At 33.4% G+C, this 19485-nt stretch overlaps 1 protein-coding gene across 3 annotated transcripts in view; it reads left to right on the forward strand.

Annotated features, from left to right (window-relative positions):
* The first annotated feature begins 542 nt into the window (after positions 1-542).
* Positions 543-19485, forward strand: part of LOC123715563 (myocardin-related transcription factor A) — a 34844-nt gene continuing 15901 nt past the window's right edge. The window contains exon 1 of one of the 3 annotated variants that reach the window (XM_045670682.1): positions 543-723. Coding sequence is in view for 2 of the 3 variants with exons in the window: in XM_045670680.1 (XP_045526636.1) it covers positions 4635-4734 (100 nt within the window). In the remaining variant the exon portion in view is untranslated. Of the gene's footprint in view, positions 724-4545; positions 4735-19485 lie in introns of those variants that run through there. The other 2 variants (XM_045670680.1, XM_045670681.1) reach the window with 2 other exon arrangements.

The following is a 19485-nucleotide window of genomic DNA, read 5'->3' on the forward strand; positions in this document are numbered from 1 at the left end:
CAAACCAAAAGGTTACTTCAATACCAAATCATTGCATTTAGAGCCTAACTAAAAATGTTAATCAGGAAACAGGAAAATAAGTCTGATCTGCAGGGCTAAATTTAGAGGGACGCGGAGCAACAAATAAGAAGGGAAATATTTATTTTTCAAATAATATAATAAACAATATTTATTAGATTCTCAAAAAATATGAAATAAAAAGTTTAGTCGGAATTTGAAGTATTTCCCGAAGTCTCTATTATTAAGTTCCCAGCTGCCTAAATCATTTAAAACCGGTCCAGCTGGTCTCTTTCTTAATATACTATATATTCATAAATACGTAAGACGTTTTGTAGGAATAAGAAAATAACAATTGGCTACGATGTCGTATCTGAATTTCCACTTTGTTTTCTTACCCTTAGTTTTCATACCGCTTCCGTGATTTTGTAATACCTGTGGATAATCTCCATTTACGCAGATTATTAATAGGTGTTAGGACGTCTGTGGCAGACCTTAAACTCACAAGTACCAACCTGTCATTGTCAGCCGTCAGAGCAGAAAAGACAACATCTCAAAATGGCAGAAAAATGAAGTAAATAACTACATAACGTATACTTACTCAAGATTTTATATTCTTTTTAATGCAGTGTGTGACGTGTTGTTATAGAATTAAAACAAAATTGGACACTGTGCAGCATATTTCAGCTTGAAAGAGGATTAATAACAACATTTATCGAGTTACAGGTATGTCTTTATATTTTGCAAGGCAACCGCCCATTAAATTCAATCTGTCTGGATTTATCTAAATATTTTTGAACGTCGTGTATATATCGGCAGTATCTGTTTTTATTAAAGTAAAATACTGATTAATAAAGTATACTAAATGTTTAATTTCACCGGTGTTCTTCTTGAAGTATTCCTTTCACTAGTTTAACTGCAATGTGTAACTGGACACTACGCATCAGCAGTGAAGTTATAAATATCTCTTCGATTAATCCGTTTAATTTAAATGACCTAAGTTTGATCTGAGACCCATCCCAGACAATAAATTAAAACACAACAAACTAGCACTTCCTTGCTTTTTAAATACCGGCATTTTTATTAAAATTATCTTGTAGGTACGTATTTTCTCATAAATATTTTACACATTCTAATATTGTGTGGAAGCCATACTGTGTTGTATATCTTTAAAATTAAATAAGGCTTAGGCCCGATAATCATTTTAATATTCATATCTTAAACAAAGACAAGTTGTATAAGTATACTGTATTACTAACCTTAAATAATAATCATAATTATTTATGCTCTACTGATAAAGATATGATTTTGTGATTAATTTACACCTATTTCATTATATTATATAGATTAATATATTACTGTTAAATGTAAATATTTCAATAAAACAAATTTCCTGAGAAATAGTCATAAATATTAATTGTCACTAACTACAGCACAAATAAAATTAAATTTTAATACATAGTAATCATACTTAGCTCAACTCTGGATGTGTCTTGTACGATAATGCATCCTTATATCTTAACTTATGTATGTACCTTACCACTTTAAAATTGGTGGTTCTGGTGGACAGGGGTCCATTGCTAAATTTGTACCATATTTCCAGCCAAAAATAATTGTGAATATTAAGATCTCACTATAGTAATATGCATTGCGATTGACTATATTTACGAATTACCAGTTTAAAAAAAACATCATTTATTGATTAATTAATTAATTGATTGATATAGTTGTGTGAGTGGATGCCAAAAAGTAAAATTGGTCAATCAAAAGTTATTAAGCCGTAGATCCTCATCAAGTTTCCTTTGCACTTTTGGAATCAATGATAAAGAAGGTGAAAAATATAAAAACACTTCTGTCAAGATTTATATAGCTAATTAGTTGAAAATCTCTTCTTTGCAAAATGGAATGAAAACACTGTTATTTAGATAATGTAAACATTGTAAAATTTATTTATTGTGTTAGTTTAGTCTAATAAAGTTATACTCATGTGGGTAGGGTATGTTTATAGTAGTTTACAGTGGCTTATAGAAAGTTAGCTAAGCTTACATAGTTAAAAATATAATTTATACAAAAACAAGGCTTTAAAAACAACATTAATCAATGGTTAAAGCTTTTGGTTCTTATAATTTTTGGGTTAAGGTCATAACTTTAAAATGGTCTTATTGATTATTTTTAATACATAAAGCATGTTGAACAGGGTATTCTATCAAGTTTATTGTTTTATGGACCAGTTAGACCACAAAATTAACATTTACATTATGACGACGAGACAAGACGAGATATTTTCCTCATACAATTTTGGAAAGAAAGAAAAACAATCACAATTTGTATTGGTTTTTTGCCTTTATATATTTATCATGATTCCATTTAATAGAATAAAATAGGGAGTAATTTTGTATGACACCTCTTATTTGTCAGTAAGTCTAAGTAAGAGATTATTGAAACAGAACAATGAGTATTGATCAATGGGTAAGACTCAGATTTGACACTTAGTGCAAACTGTATCCTGTGAATTGTCCAAAATACATGACGATAAGCCGAACACCGGAGCTTGTCACGCAACTCATCAATCAGACTTTGCAACGTGTCCCAAAAATACTATATCTAGTCTCAGTGATAGATGAAACCCTGCACATGTCTTCGAAATCCGCTTTAAAATTTAACAATCGTGGAACGCCATTTCAAAACTAAAAAAAGTACTTTGTGACAAGCGCCTAAATTTACAGCTTAGAACGTGCATTCCGCGATGTTACGTCTTCTCTGTGCTGCTCTACACCGTAGAATCTTGGACGCTGACAGAGGCTAAGTCCAAAAACCTGGAAGCGTTCGAGATCCCAGATCTTATCGACGTATGCTTAGATATCTTCGACAGACCGCATTTGAAACACATCTTGACTGAATGCAGAAGAACGATGTAGTCCTTACGACGTTAAGAAAAATAAATTTGGGTATTGCGGACAAAAAATATGAGCTTCTTCAACATACAAGGAAACGTGGCAAGTAGAAGGAGACCTGGGCGCAGAAGGACCTCTTGGTTGGTAAACCTTAGACAATGGTTTGGTCAAAGCACCAAGTAATTGTTTAGAAACGCGGCATCCAAAATTGAACTAGCCATGATAATTGCCATCCTTCGAATGGAGATAGTACTATATAAAAAAAAGGTCTGTATGTGAAAATGTCATGTTATGTCATTGTTAGTGTCATACTGAGTCGACTCTTAATCTTAGCCATAGACACATCAGGCTGGTGGCATAGACAATCCAGAGTTGAACACAGAAACTTATGCTCGGTTCACATTATTCCAGTCCAGTAATCCAGTGAGTCATTCCAGTCCAGTGCTGAACTGAAATGGAACATCCACATTATTCCAGTCATTCAAAAGCTGTTAGATCGGTAACACTACAGTGACAATGCTTTTAGAAAGAAGTTTAGAAATTGTTTTAAAACTGTTCAATTATTACTGTTAGAAGAAGTAGTTGATGAAGTGGAAGTAGAACTAAAAAGAAAAAAGCGGATTTGGGTGAGAAATTCGATAAGCGAAAGAAATGAAAAAGGAGGCTCAGCAATGCTTTTGCAAGAGCTAAAATCAGAAGATCCCTTGGAATACAGATTTTGATTTCATTTTTTACATCCTCTACTGTAAAACCTTCAATTTGCATACCATCACAAATTTTGTGCAGGGCGGATTGGCGCATGCCTTTGTGTTTATAAAATTCCGAAGTGATATCCCACAAACACACATTTTCTCTGTACAAAGAAACAAATTGAAGAGTTTGGTTTTGGGTTAACTTCATTGTTCAGAATTACGTATAAAATTCCATAAAATAACAACAATGTGTGTTCACCGTTAAACGTGTATTCAGGCACTGGATTGGCCGTTCACACTATTCCAGTGGCGCTGGATTGGGTTAGCTGGAATGAAAAATAGACCGTCATTTCAGTCAACTGGAGTCACTAGTCTCCGAAGCAATGTTTTTCTCATGTAAATGCAAATAATATTGTATTTACATGAAAATCTTTGTTTGTGCCTCAGCCGTATAAGAAAGTATATTAAATTAATTTTTGCATACATTTTAATGACAAAATTATTATAAAGACTACAAATTTCACTATGGGTAGAAGAATTATGTACTACACATGGAGACTTAAAAACTAAATTGGTTTTTAGTGTGTCTATCATAATTGACAATTATCGCCCGGTTCCGTTATCCATTAATCTGTATAAATAAAAAACTGATTATGATATTTTCAATCATTGTTTACAATCATTTAAAAATACTATAATTACAATTTGCTTATTTAACTGGGTTTCACGAATACTGTACTATATTTTAAATAACTCATATTTAATCATTTGTTTTGAAACCCCACCACTACTACAATAATGAATTTTAAAAAAATGCGTATAAGCGAGGTAGGACACGTAGAAAAGCCTAAGATGCGCGGGCGCCGCTACCGAGCGTTGCAGTTGGAGGTATGAGTCACGCCCGCCCAAAATAACCGGGCATGGGCGCCGCCTACCGGCCGGGGCGGGCGGATTGTGTTCAGGCTCAGTGGCTACCGAGCCGCTTGTGGAGCGGTCGCCCTGCGTTCCTCGCACTGTGAATGGTGTTCAGGGCGGCGCGGGATGCGCGGCCATGCCGGTACCAGACCGCCAACTCGGCGACGAGTTCGCACCCCCGGAGCCCAAGCGCTGCAGGCACTGCGACGGTAAAGCCATACAGCCTATAACTGAGGGTGAGATTCATAGACGTCAAACTTTAACCTGTCCGTATGACAGTTTTAAATTATTGTGTGTCTTTGAATCTGAGCCTCTGAAATTTGAAAGCTTTTCACTCACGCCGCATTTCCACGTGTCCAGTGTTGTTGATGACGATACATTTATCTCATTAATACTTCATCGCAAAGTTCGTGTGTTGTAAAATTTATTGTAACGATAAATTTTTATGAGATTTTATTATATGTGTTGATCAAAATGATTAAAAACTTAGTTGAATTATTATAAAAAAATTAGTTAAGATAATGTTTAGGTATTCTGTGGGTGCGTATTTTTAATATTTATGATCAAAATCTAACTAAACTTTAAAATTCCTACTAATCTTTGTATGTTAACTTTCTGAGGCGGATTGTAAATTACACGACAGTGTTACTAGGAAAATTAAGTATAGCAAAACATTGTTCTAGTGAGAGCGGAGGACTTTGTGCGTAGGCATATCTAGACTGCTTAAGTAAATTTATTAAAACGGGAAAATAAAAATAGGAGAAAACTTCGGATCCTCCTTCCCCTTCCGGAAATAACGCTTCTACACACTTCTCAAAATGCCTATTTTGTATGGTATTTCTAACAATTCTATGAGTGAGTTTCTTTAATGTATATCCACTTGGAAGAAATAAAATTCAACAATTGGTCTACAAATTTTAACAACGGAGATCAAATGCTTTTTCTCATAGCTGTAATGTTTATTTCTTAATTACTGTTGCGGTAATTCTTAACGGTTCCACCTTAATTAGGCGCTTGAAAATATGTAGATAATTTAATTGCATTATAGTTGCCACTTGCCAACTCTGAATTAAATTATATTCTTGGATGCTCTTGATTTTTTTTAAGTTGAATTTATTTGCCGGAAAGTATCATTAGAAAACATAAAAAATAGCTAGCACTTTTATGACGTGATAGTGACGGTATGGATATGAATGAAGAAGTAGAGAATAATACTCAATTATTTTCTCAAATGTATGACAATTACAAAACAAATATTTAATTGTTTTACCTGGGGTAGGTTGTTATTTCTTGAGTCAATTATTAAGGCATATAACATTGGTAAAAAATGAAGTTAAAAAATTATAACATATTGGCCTTAGTTAATAAGATTTTTAGAATCGGAATATACATAAAAATCAAAGCTGACCGAACCGTTTAAGAGTCAATGAATATCGTGTTATAGATTAGCTAAACGATTTTTTTGAAGTAATACAAAGAATACAAAACAAAAACAAATTAAGGCTACTTTATAAGGAAATTAACAGAAAAATAATTAAGCTTCTGAACGCACGCATAAATTTATAACTGTCGTAAATATGTATATGTCGTTACCTTTTTAATTGCTGACATTACTCTACATTTTTAAATCTAGTCGCCATTATCCGAAAATTGGGCATATTTATTGTCCATTCGAATCCTTGAAAATAACATGAAAATCATTCTAGCCGTACTCGAGTTATAATTGTTTGAGCAAACTACTACTTTGTTTTATATGTTAAGATTTATAGAATAATATTTTTATATATTTATTAAATCAAGTCGGTCTTATGTATTGTTTTTGACATAATTTACATCTCTAATTTACGTCTGAGGTTCGCATTGTGTTTTCTAATGCAATAACATGGATTGCTAGTTGTAATACGTAGATTAGTCAGCTGAAGGTGTGTTGTGATGTGATGCAATGTTGTGGCAGGTGGAAGCGTCACGCACACCAATGCCAAGAGTGTTATTGTTGATTACGATGACCCAGGCACCGTTACCATATTATTTATTAATCCTTCAATACAGTTTGTTCCCTTATAACGCTAACCTCGTACCAATATATTTCGTCTACAACACTCCACAGATCTCACTCGTGTTAATAATTTTAATTCTTAAGCCATTCGAATGTATTTGTATATTTAGTTTTATTGTAATTTCGATGTCCTTGACAAGATTTTTTTTCTTAGCATAATTATTGTGTTGTCTACGTTGAAGTGATTAGGGAGCAGTTTTAAAGTAGTATAGTTATTTAAGTAGCCAAGCCGTGTCCTGGCTGTGTATTAATTTATCTTTCTTTATGCGTCGTATTATAAGCTCGTTTAAAAAAAACAACTGGTCGTCACGGAATACTGTTCACGTGCTTGCTTAGAGAATGACTCTGAATGAGACATGAATGAATGAGATAAATATTTTTGCCCTATCATTCAAAATATCATTAAATTAAATACATATATGTACAAATAAGGATAGTGCGATGCCCTCAATATTAAAACTAATAATGTGTAAATGTTATAATTTTATTATAAAGACAGCTGTTTGCTCAATAGACGTAACGATTAAAAAGTAAGACCAAAATAATTAAATAATAAAGTTTTTTTTAATTTTCAGTTTCAAGGTGTCATTTAGTTTTGTAGTTTAGGCGTAAGGTACCATACATATTATACTTACTCAAATTTAGATGGGACAAACAGATTTCTGCGTATACTTTAATGATTTTAAGGCACTCACACAATCCGCTGGCTTTGCGACCCAAAACAAGTAACTTTAACTGCTTAAGTCCCTGTCCTGTGCGTAAGACAAGTGTTGTGTAATAAGTTGTAACTCGCCAAATGCGTTAAGCGCTAAGCCAGATAGAAGTAACATAGGGCGTATCCATTCAAGCACGTGTTTTATAACTAAACTTTTTATGTTAACAAAATTTGTGGCCTTAACGGTCAAAAGGATAATGAATATTTCGTAACGGACGTGTTTTGTCCGAACTTAAATAGGCCGTGACTAGGACTCGCGCCTTTGATGACGGCCCTAGTATAAAATTTGAATTTCCATCTGAGAAAATGAATCTATTTATGCACTGAGCGTTGGCGTATGGTAGGTAATTCTGTCGCACATAAGAACGGAATGTTTGTTTGAGGAATCGCTAACAAACTCATTATTATTCTCGGAACCAAACGTATATTGTGTAATTAAAATCGTTTTGAGGAAATCCGATCAAACATGTATGTGTTCAGATAATAGTAGCAGGCATCTTTATTTTATTGAAGTGTTCATAGATTGTAGTCTGACAATATCGCATCGTCTTTTGACACTCGAGATGCTTTAAGAACCTTTATTTATACGCCTATAAAAAATATCGTAAGGATTGTCCCGAAGCCCAACAGTTTATGTGGTAGTTAAATATACGTAGTTTGTCGATAATAGAATTTTGGCACTCACTATCTCCGGTTGTGTAAGTATGGTGAACACTTGTTGTGCTCACATTCTTGGGTAAATAAGGTGTTTGTTTATCTGTCGTAGATCTTGAATACTAAGTGCTACGTGATTTACAACTGAAGCTGTTAAAATTGAAGGCAAAAGTTGTTAATTGCGGATCGGTTTTGACATAGATTTATTCGCTTGATTTATAATGTCATATTCGTAATATTTGTGATAATCGTGTTCGTTATTGAGGAAAGTTTATTTTGAATTTAAAATTAAGCAACGTTTCGTTATTTATGCTTATTCCTATTTGTTGATGTAGCTTAAACCACAGGATCAAGAAGCTTGAAATTGCTTGGAGCTTGTTATGATATAAACGCGAGCCAAGGTCATACAGCTTTTCTTTTCTTTATTAAAGCAAATCATATGATGTGATAATGAATTTTGTAGAGTATAACTTACAATCTATCTATTCTAAAATATCTGTTGTATATAGGACCAAAATGTACGAGCCTTGACCCGTACATAGGGATCATCACGCTTATAATTCTAAGATAGCCTAAGTGAGCAAAATGTACAACTTTGGCTCGTACAATAACAGACGCACATTGATTTTGAATTCAATAAGAGTCCCTCGTAATTTAAGAATGAGTAATTAATAGCAAAAGTTAAATGCGTTTAACTGTCGCTTATAGAGGTATAGGCAAGTATCAATCCACTGATAGAGGTTCACACGCGAAAAATTACTGACACTTATGCAGGTTTTGTTTCTCACTTTAGAGGCTTTAGGAGGGCAAAATGACGGGACCCGGTAAATACTGTCATTAATATAGTTTTCTCGCTTACTCAGTTGTCACTTACCTAGGTTTAAATATATATATATATATATAATTTCCTAACCAGCAAGTAGAGGAAAGTCTTGCTATGAACAATGATTCAGAACAATGATTGTATCCTTATGAAACTTGAAAATATTTTTTTTTAAATAAACAACAAATCTAAATTTAATTGCATACAATCTCGCATGTATAAAAGTTGTGTGATTGCTATGGGCAAGTAAAATTTGTATTTGAAAAGTATGTTTTTCCAAAACGTCTTGAAACAGTAATTAGCGATGTCGCCCTCAATTCACACACACCTTGACCCCGTTGTGTTTACGAGTTTCTATATTATTTTCTTACTGATATAAAATTGTTTTAGTAACTGCATATTAAACCTTCTCCCAGGCTAACGACTGTTAACGTATGTTTCAATTTTGCTTTACGGTCATTGTTTTGGCTGATCAAATGTAATGCTTTTCTGTACCTTTTTTATTGTCTGGAAATGTGTTTCGCATATCCCTGCGGTATTTTACTCCAGCAGGGATTATGTGGGACTCCACGTTAATATTTTTTATATACCTTCCATATTTTTTAAAAATAGTTTCAAGGTTATTCTGGAGTCTTCAATTACAATTTGAATTAGTTCCTTCGCGTACACATGGCAAAGGCATGCATATAAAATAAATAAATATATCAGTGGCGCTACAACATTTTTAGGTCTGGGCCTCAGATTTCTGTACATATCTGGTCCATGATCATTTGTCAAATAGGCAAGTAGATTGACACACGCCCTCGACTCTTTGAGTCTCAGGCAAGCCGGTTTCCTCACGATGTTTTCCTTTACCGTTTGTATGATATAAGCATGATACAGGTTAATAAAATATCGTCTAAAATTCGAAAAATTCGAGTTTTTATACAATTTAAAGGGTGTTACGGCGTCCGATGGGATACAAATCGTTTGTATTAAGTTTCTCATGTAACAGTTTTTACCATTTTGTAATGTACAAATGTAGTTCATACAGCTCAGCCGAACATTATTTCAAAGTGCAACAGAAATAGTCATAATTATGTAACAACATTAACTTCACATGCCAAATGCATTACCGATAATGACAAAAACTTATAATGTCGACTTGGCTCGTATGTAATGATTAACGGTGGGTTGTCGTTGGTGCCGATTAGTGTTGGTGCTGCAGTATCGCCGACAGCATTTTGGAGCGCTGTCAAGTCCTCCCAAACTACATTCCGTTTCGTTAGATTCGTTCAAACTATGATACCAAATAATAATGTTCTTCAGGCTGACTCGGCGGCTAATCTCTGTTGAAGGGCGTACGCGCTGGAGACAGACGATTACACAGGTGTATGCGCAAGAGTCACGAGTGATCGAACTCTCGTATGTCATTATCAAAAATAAACATACTTCTATAGAACAGATGACCCCAAATTTTTGTTATAAGAAATTCTTTTATTAACCAGCCTGGGCGCAGTGCTGATGATTTCCTTATATCGAAGTTTATCAATGATATATTCTCGAATGCAGTATGGCATGGTCAATACTTCAACCGGAGCTACTTTATATTTTCATAGCCGAAGGCGCAAAATGTTTTCTACGTATCCCAAACTCCTAGCAAAAATGAGTAAAATCGAGGCGTTGTTATCAATCACATTAGCAGTTTTGTTATGATATATTCCAATTATAAGTAAAACTGTAGCAAAAGTAAAAAAGCGAGACAACTAGGTTATGGGATTTGATGGATCTGCATTGGCACGATGACATGTTGATTTTATTTACGAAAAATATTTTTAGATCATTAATAGCAGTGTATATAGATTCAATTGGAAGATAATAAGCTAAAAGGTATTTTAAAACAGTCGTTATCTAAATAGGCATTTAAAAGTAGTACCGTTAGTTTTTGTAATTATATTTTATTCTACCTTTTAAAATAGATGCTTTGACTGTAAGTCTTATTTAGACTAATGGGTCAGTAACATCAAAATGCTTTCTAATAAAATGCTTTTATGAAAATAACAACGTATCAGCAAAAAGCTAAAATATTATCAGCAAAAACAAATTTTATATTATAAATTTTGTTAAAAGCTTGTAACTTGAGGGATGTCCTTCGTATCTCTACTGGCGCAGTTTAAGTAGAACACGTTAAAAATAAAGGAGATTTAGAATCCTAAATAGAAGTTGTAAATATTTTAAGACGGGTTCTTTCACGGGGAATAAATCGTTGTTTACTTTAAAACAGTTGGAAAGTTTAAAATTGGGTCGAAGTTATATTATGACATCCATTAACAATGGTACATGGTAACATTTCGAACGCCATTAAATATAGTCTATATTTCAACACACTTCCAACAAAAAGTTTTATAACTCTTTCCAAATACCTGTCTTTGGACGACTAGTTTAAAAATATTTTATTTTATAAAACAATTATAGTTGGTTTTATAATTAATTTTATTTTAGCAAGAGATTCTTCTTCCCATTCTAAATCCAAAAGAAAATATCACTTGACGTGCTCAAGTTTGTCAGTTGTCATTTGTCACTTGGTTGATCAGTGTTTTGCAGTTATCTATTTATTTTAATTGATTATTAGATGTTTTGTAACAGTATTTATGATAGTAATGTCACGTGGTGGGTAAAACGTAAAATATTAATAGTTTTACGTAGTATTCCAAAATATAACATAATGGCCGCTGCGACATTGAGAGTGGTTTAGCTTCTGTCTGTCACGTCAACAGAGTTTATGTCTTGTAAAACTTTTGTTATTCATAGAAGTTTATGTTGTTTTGGAAGCTGGGTTTAATCAAGTCAATTTAAATCTTACATTTTCGATGATGTCAACAATGGCTGCGTTATTATAAAGACGAGGACGGTGGCGAGTCGTGCGCAAACGCACTTTTAGGCAAGGATTTAAATTACTAGATCTTAGGCGTAATACTTATTTATGTTTGTTTTTTATTTATAAAACGAACATGAAAGGCCTAATTTTGGATACAGGTAATGCCGTAAACCTTTAACATTATTCCAGCTAAAGTTTAAAATATTTTTAATCTTATATATTTAGCTTTTAATATATTTCATGTAACTAGCAGGTGTGAGAAGTTGCACTATTTAGACACGATAATTTCGAACTAGATGACTCAGTTTCAATATTAATGCTACATTTACTACGTACACGTAATGACTGTCGACTTTATTGCATATTCATAAATTTAATATTTAAATTTAAATACAATTGATAAGATCGTCTATGGCAAGCAATTTCTTTGCGGTCTTGCCAAATATTTTGTTATGGTCTACCAGTCCACTTCACCAATGATTCTTGCACCAATTATGGCTCATGTTTAAGAGTAAGAGTATAGAAAATGTTAAATACCTTTTTACATACTTTTTTATACATATCGTGTATGTTGAGTAGAATATTAATGTTACGTCCTTAATGAAAGCGTCATCCGTGTTGAGAAATCCAATTAGTTGGAATTTTTGATAACGTCACTGTCGCCTATCGTTTCATCTAAATATAATAAACTAGCTGTGCTCTGCGATTCTATAGCCTGAAGCTTATCCACAGTACATTTCTTTGCTCTATTGTTAATGGTTTCCGCAGTGTATGCGATGTAGGCACTTTCCAATGAAAGACTAATGTCTTTTTGACACTATCGTAATTTCATGGAGAAACGTAACTTTTTTGAAAAAAATCTATAGCCTATGTTCATCAGGGATACGATCTAATTGTGAAAGAACTTTTCAAATCAATAATTTCTAACATGCAAAACAAAATGCAATGAATACAATAATGAAATGTTTTGTCCTCATTACAATATTAGCAATAAATATACGTCAAACTTTAATATGTACATTCAAAAATAAAGATCTCTTTTACACTTTAAAAACACTGCTACAAGCGAGAATCAACCGGAACAGCCCGGAGTTCTTAAATTATCAATTAATTTTATTCACTCTCCCTTTTTATACATGTATTCTAGACTGCAATTTGCATAACATTGTAGTTACAAATTGCGCAATTAGCACTCTTAATGAAATGGTCTGAAAGATTATTTATTGGACACGCCTCATTTAAGGAGAATTTAATTGTGTCAGCGCTACGGAAATGCTCGGATTGTTTAGATTGCATTTATTTTTGCATTTACGGGTGCAATATGCAGATGTGCACCGGTTACTGCGTATCGGATTATGAAATTTTCCGAAACTTATGTTGACACGAATATTCTCAGACCATTAACTGTCTTCGGATATTTTTAGGATATTTTTTATTAGTTCTACCTTCTTGTTTCCTTTCCTTTTTATCTGACTTTTTAATTACAACTTAGACATATGGTATAAACATAAATATTTGACAAGATACTATTTAATGTAAGGGTTATTTGTTCAAGTTTTATTACTCTTATATATATATATTTGCTTCAGTATATAAATTCCTTGTAGTTCATGTTATAGATATAAATGTATGTGATTTTTTTTTAAATTTCACTTGACTTGGCATTATTTTGATTTTCAAAAATATTAGTCCTTCCACGTATCCAACAACGAACTGTCGATTGTTTCACTATAACAAAATATCGAAAAATATGGAAGATTTGCGCGAAAGTTCTAAAAATGCTATTTCGAGAAATGTTTCATAGTTGCGATGCATTTTATGATTTTAAAGATCCGGATAGATGTAGTTATGAAAGCGTGAAAAGATTTGTGTAGTCTTAAATTACGTTTGCTTGCACCTGTCACTACCACACGTCCAAGATCAACATAGTATTTCGCGGCTCATTATTTGTTGCAATGTTTTTCATGTGTTTTTTGTTGTAACAGTAAATCGTAACCTTTAAATAGATGCAATTTAGAGCAGTGTTGGCCTAGTGGCTTCAGCGTCGACGGTCATCCCTGAGGGCATAGGTTCGATCCCGACTGTGCATTAATGGATTTTCTTTCTATGTGCGCATTTAACATTAGCTCAAACGGTGAAGGAAAACATCGTGAGGAAACCGGTTTGCCTTAGACCCAAAAACGCGGCGTGCGTCAGGCACAGAAGGCTGATCACCTACTTGCCTAAAAAATCTAGATAAAGATACAGAAATCTGAGACCTAGACCTAAAAAGGTTATGCTATTGATTTATTTATTTTACTATATGCAATTGTATATGTGCTTTAAGAATATTTTTAACATTGATGTATTGCGATCTGCTATATATTTTCTTTATCGCAATAACCTCTTGTACATAGTACATTGTGAGAAACTCGTATTAGATATAAAAATAGAGCAAGTGTTTTTGTTTATTTGTCATATGGAATTCTTATTTTGTCATAAATTTATGTCCAATTTACAAAAATACTTAAATATTCTGTCTTAGATGAAGAATAAGGCAATAAAAGTGTCGCGTTTGATCATAATTTTATTCGTTTGATCTAAAAAGCAATCTTGTAATAATCGACTAGGAGGAACAAAACAATCTACTCAAAATCAGAATGTAAGAAATAACTTTTAAACTGTCGGTTGAATATTTAAGAAGTACTAGTAACTAGAAAAATTTAGGCTCTATGGGAGGCTCTTGTTTCTATTCGTGCCGATTTGCAGTGCTTCTCAATTTTGAAAAAGGAAAGCAATTGAACCATTCACAGAATATATTAGTGTTGCAGTTGTCTATTATGATATACAAAAAAAAGACACACGAACACAAAGACTAGTATTTCTAAGAATAATTCAATCTAAAAGCAAGGTACAGCGATAATAAAGAGCGATTTAAAGTGGAGCACCGGTACCTAACCAGATTCGAAATGCCAACTTGGGTAATGCACATTAGTTAGGCCTGACTTCGCGTTCCTTGGTACACCGCCAGAATGACCGGTCCTTTTGGCGTCTTGATACACACCACCGTGTCGCTTCACATATATGACCTACTTGAAAACCTAGACACCCTGAAAATTTAATTTTAATATTTATATTACATTATAGACTGAGGCGTACTATTTGCCCACTGATGGTTGCATATTTTTAAGACATTTTGTTTCAATATGTCAAGTGAAGAGTTCCATTCAAAGCTTGGCGATTAGTGCAGGAGCTCTTACTAGTTCTTCTCGCCGGGTCTAAGTCCCTGATAAACTCCATACTGGTAGTAAATGTAAATTAAGATCGTCTTTTTTATATTAACGTTAATTATTATTGTTAATTCTTTATTAATTAATCTTTACAACAACTGTTTAGTTTACATTTCTTACTATGAGTATTGATTGTGTTAGTATAAGTTCATAAAATAAGGTTTACCATACAAATTTTAGTGTTCTAATTTGTATGGTTCATTCATCAAGTTTTCCCCGCTAATATTATTACGTCATTTGTCCATATTTTCCTTTGTCGTCCTATATTTCTCTTTTTAGTCCATTCTGTTGATTCAACTGTCCATCTTTTTTCCGTGAGTGACGTACATAATATGTGAATTAATAAATTTTCATTGTTTCATAAGTGTTAAGTCATAATGGACTGGAGGATGCCGAAACTCAAACTAAATTGAGTCACATATGAACCTCACGCAATACTAAAATAAGTCAAGTACATGTGAATACATATTTGAATAAGTATTCATTAATATTAACGAGCTGCTTTTACAATAGACATATTTTCAAGAAAACATTGTTATGAAAATAGCGTTCTGTTTGTACGACAAAGGCTCGCGCGCGTGGGCCGCGTCCGTAAACTCATCAAAGTATATTCGACAACTGTCACTGGTAACAGCCTTGGGCTATTGAGCTCTACTTTTTTTATTATAGTCTACTAGAATGATGTAATCTATTGTTTCTAATACAAATATATGTACGAGCATCATATTTGTTTATCTCTTCTCAAAATTCTTGCCTATGTGTGTCTATCAAAGAACACGAAAAGATCTGTGTTCTGCCACCATCGCGGATGAGATATCTGGACTGTATAATATTAGTAATGAATGCTTATCATTTCCGTGTGGCCTATAGATTAACGCATGATCTCACAAATATTACACGATTTAACCCTTTATAAAGAGCGTTTTATTCCTCAGTACAAAGATGAATAAAGCTCCGTCAGCCAGCAGGTTGGATTCCTTCACAATTGACGTAATTTATCAATGGTATTCGTTAGTTTCCATGTACGTCTATTGCAAAAGCTCTTACAATAACATCTACTCGAAGGTAGATTACGCAGTTGTTTATATAACGATAATGTTTCCGGCGGTTCCGACAATTTTCTTACAGCTTATTTTTATTATACATTGTGCTAATTGTTTATTTTGTATTTTCAAGTAATTAACCTTCGCGTTCTTAAACTGAATGCTTGGCAAAGCAACAATAGTCGGGTGAGTCGAGAGACAAACATTAGGTAATTAGGTGCACTTTGTTAACTAAGTCATATAGATATAGCGTGTTTGTGTATGAGTTTGGCACCTGTTACTGGCATAGCGCCGTCTCAGCCCTCTTAATATGGATAAAATTATACATACATGCGAGGAATTAATTTTGTTTAAGTATGAAAGTTGCCTTACGGTGAAACAGAAATATTATCTAAATTAATAAATAAAAAGAAAAATAATGATGACAAAAATATGGTTTTTAATCATCGGACGTCAAAGCAGAATACAATATACCATCGGAATCGCTCCATGACTGAGCGTTTATTACATTTCTGCCGCGCACCATCACTATTTGGAACCAGCTGTCCACTGAAATATTTCCGGACCAATTCGAGTTATTTCCTCCCAAGAAACAAAAATGGTAGTGACAAAATTCATCCATCGGTAATCCCCACACTAGTGGGCCCCTGTATTGTTGTTAACTATATTGCTATAGGGATATCGTGGCCTAATCCAACTAAGAGGGGACACTTTCCCTAGACGGCAGTGGATCCAATGGCAATAAACGATTTCAAATATCGGTATTACACTTATTTAGTTAACAAGTTAGATAAAGCGTAAATATTTGTTTTATTTTATTAATTTATATAAAAATCTAAAAGCTACAACTATACATATTATAAAAGAACTTTTTTATAAAATGTAGGAAACAGAAAATATTTAAAAAAAAAAATTACAACCGCTAAATAAAGCCAAAGTCTTCCCGCTTCCTAAAATATTTCCTCATCTTCATAAATTGTTAGTTAGCTGAAACACCAAAGATCTGCGAAATACGTAGATTTTTATATGAACATTTCTTTAAGAAATTACTAGATTTACACTGGACAGCTATCTAATGCAAAGATGTTCTGTTAACGGTAAAGAGGTTATTACCTTCATATTATATTATAATGCGCAATTAATAATGCATTTTAATGATGTCTTATCTTATTTTTAATATTGAGAAAAGTCATTATATCTTTGAAGGATAGATACAAATTGTGACAAATACAATATTTCTTTTAAACGTCTGACATATTTTGTGGCGTCTTATTATCTACATCACGAAAATAGAATTGTCCACTGCTTTGCTAAATAATAAGAAAAATCTCTGGATTGGCCGTGTACGAAATGACCATCCTCATCAATCAGCTGCTTGGAATCGCTCCAAGATTTTTTCCACGTTTAAGTTTAGTAGATTTTAGCTGAATTAGTCTACATCTTGTAGTCGCGTTTTGCAATAGGATAATGTTCATAAACAATAACAAAATATGTTTATTCATTTTAAGTACAATTTCATTACAATGTGTAAGGTTTGGGAACCCTTTTAAGTAAAAAATATACCTGTGTCAGGGTTTCCAGCTCTTTCATAACAAACTTAGTTATACATTCCTTAAAATATTTAATTTATATATAATTTAGTTACATCTTTTATTAATTTATTTTTGTTATTGATTTTAAAATGTTATCGTTTGCGTCGATATTATGCTCTATTAGCTTTTGTTAAAATGCAATTTTCCTTGTATTTCCCAAAAATAATCCCACGATCAATTTTCAATGAATTGTATTATTCACGTGTCATTATTTTGACATCGTAATTAATATTTATAATGTTTTGATCAAAATATTACAGAGATTGGAAAGTGTTTGATAAATATTATTTTATATGCATATAATTTTATAATTATTCCGATTTATTAGCAAGATCACACTGTTAATATCAAAATGTTAATATGCCATGTGTTAGAATTTCAGTAACTTCTTTTTTAATTTTATAAAAAATTTAAAAACAGCGTTGTGCTCTAAATCATTGTCCAAATTAAAAATCTAGTCAACAACTGTTATATACCTTTCGCAATTCCTTCGTTTTCCAACTGTTGCCAAGAATCCACGTCACGAGACTAGCTACGACCAGGGAATCCTCAGGGTTTCTAACTAGCCCGAAATTCTACGAAAAATTAACTTCTTGCCATGTCAAATTTTACTAATGTCGCAGCGTGCAGGTGACAGGTCTACTGACCTATTTAAACGTCACGTGTTTCCGAAATACTTGTCATGCTGTTTCTAAATTTTAGGGTTATAATAAATCTCTGTTTGTTCCTTAACGCTAAGAGTGAAGTGGCCAAAAAACATTGACTATTTACGTCACAACTTTTGTGAAATATATCGAAATATTCGTTCAGAGTGGATTTTCGAAGGCCGTTGAACTTTTGCTCCTTATTTAGATTATAGAAGTGGAGACGTCGACCGACGCAATTGGGACACGGTAGCTACGCGAAATACTAATAACTTCCGCAATCTATGCCGAATCTACTTTTGAGGCTTTCAAGATTCTATACCGAGAAAGGGCCGCTACATACACACGCAACAAGTGTGATATTGTAGTGCCGCCAATTCGTTCCAGCAGACTATAGAGAAAGTAGTAATACGTCCTGTTTCAATACGTAGTCCAATAACAAATGTTATTGCCGTTTGACATTTCACACCCAGGTGTTCCAATTCAAAGATAAACCTATAATCGCGTTGCAAATCATAGTAACGCAATTGCGTTTAGATGTTCAGAAATAGACCCCCGGAAGCGACCAAACGACCTGTTTGGTATTTGTTCAACGTTGACCTAAAACAGTGTTCGCTTTGCTCGTTTCTTGTCCGCCATTGCGTTCAACCGCCTCACCATACATTGTCACGTTGCTAATCTTATGTTTCGCTAAATTGTCCAAGCACTTCGACAGCAACTATATAAGGGGCTGAACATCCTGGAAGCGTATGGACCTGATCCTGTTAACTTAACTCTAACTCAAAAAGTTCAATTACATGATCTCTGCGAAAATAATGTATAGAAGTGCATTGCCTGAGTGTGGCGGCTATAAACAGTTTACCGGATGATAATTTCAAAATATTTTGCATCGAACAACAGATACAATATGGATATTTGAGTGACTGGATATGAACGTAAGACAGGTACTTCCTTTGTATCGTCACCCGGCAAGGTGCCAGGCGAGCAGAACGTAGAACATGACGGATGAATGGAAGGTATCACGTGCGACTGCCTCCGTCCAATGTAGCGCAAATAAAGTATATCGAAATTACTCATTCACGTGTAAACAAGAACCAGTTGAGAGTGTTTTATAGAATGTATTGAAGCCGTATTTCACCACGAATCACTAGACCATTTTGTTTGATGTTTTAAATGAAGAGTACTCTTGGATTTGCAACTGCCTGTACATATATTATAAAAATAACATAGTACAACCATTTCTTCTGTCTAAAATAACCACCGCATTTCAAGTCTTGGTATAGTTTATCTTCATACATTGTTTGATTTCACATGTATTGTCCAACTTTTGTTTT

The sequence above is a fragment of the Pieris brassicae genome, chromosome 10 (genome assembly GCF_905147105.1).
Source record: "Pieris brassicae chromosome 10, ilPieBrab1.1, whole genome shotgun sequence".
In the NCBI taxonomy this organism is placed as follows: domain Eukaryota; kingdom Metazoa; phylum Arthropoda; class Insecta; order Lepidoptera; family Pieridae; genus Pieris; species Pieris brassicae.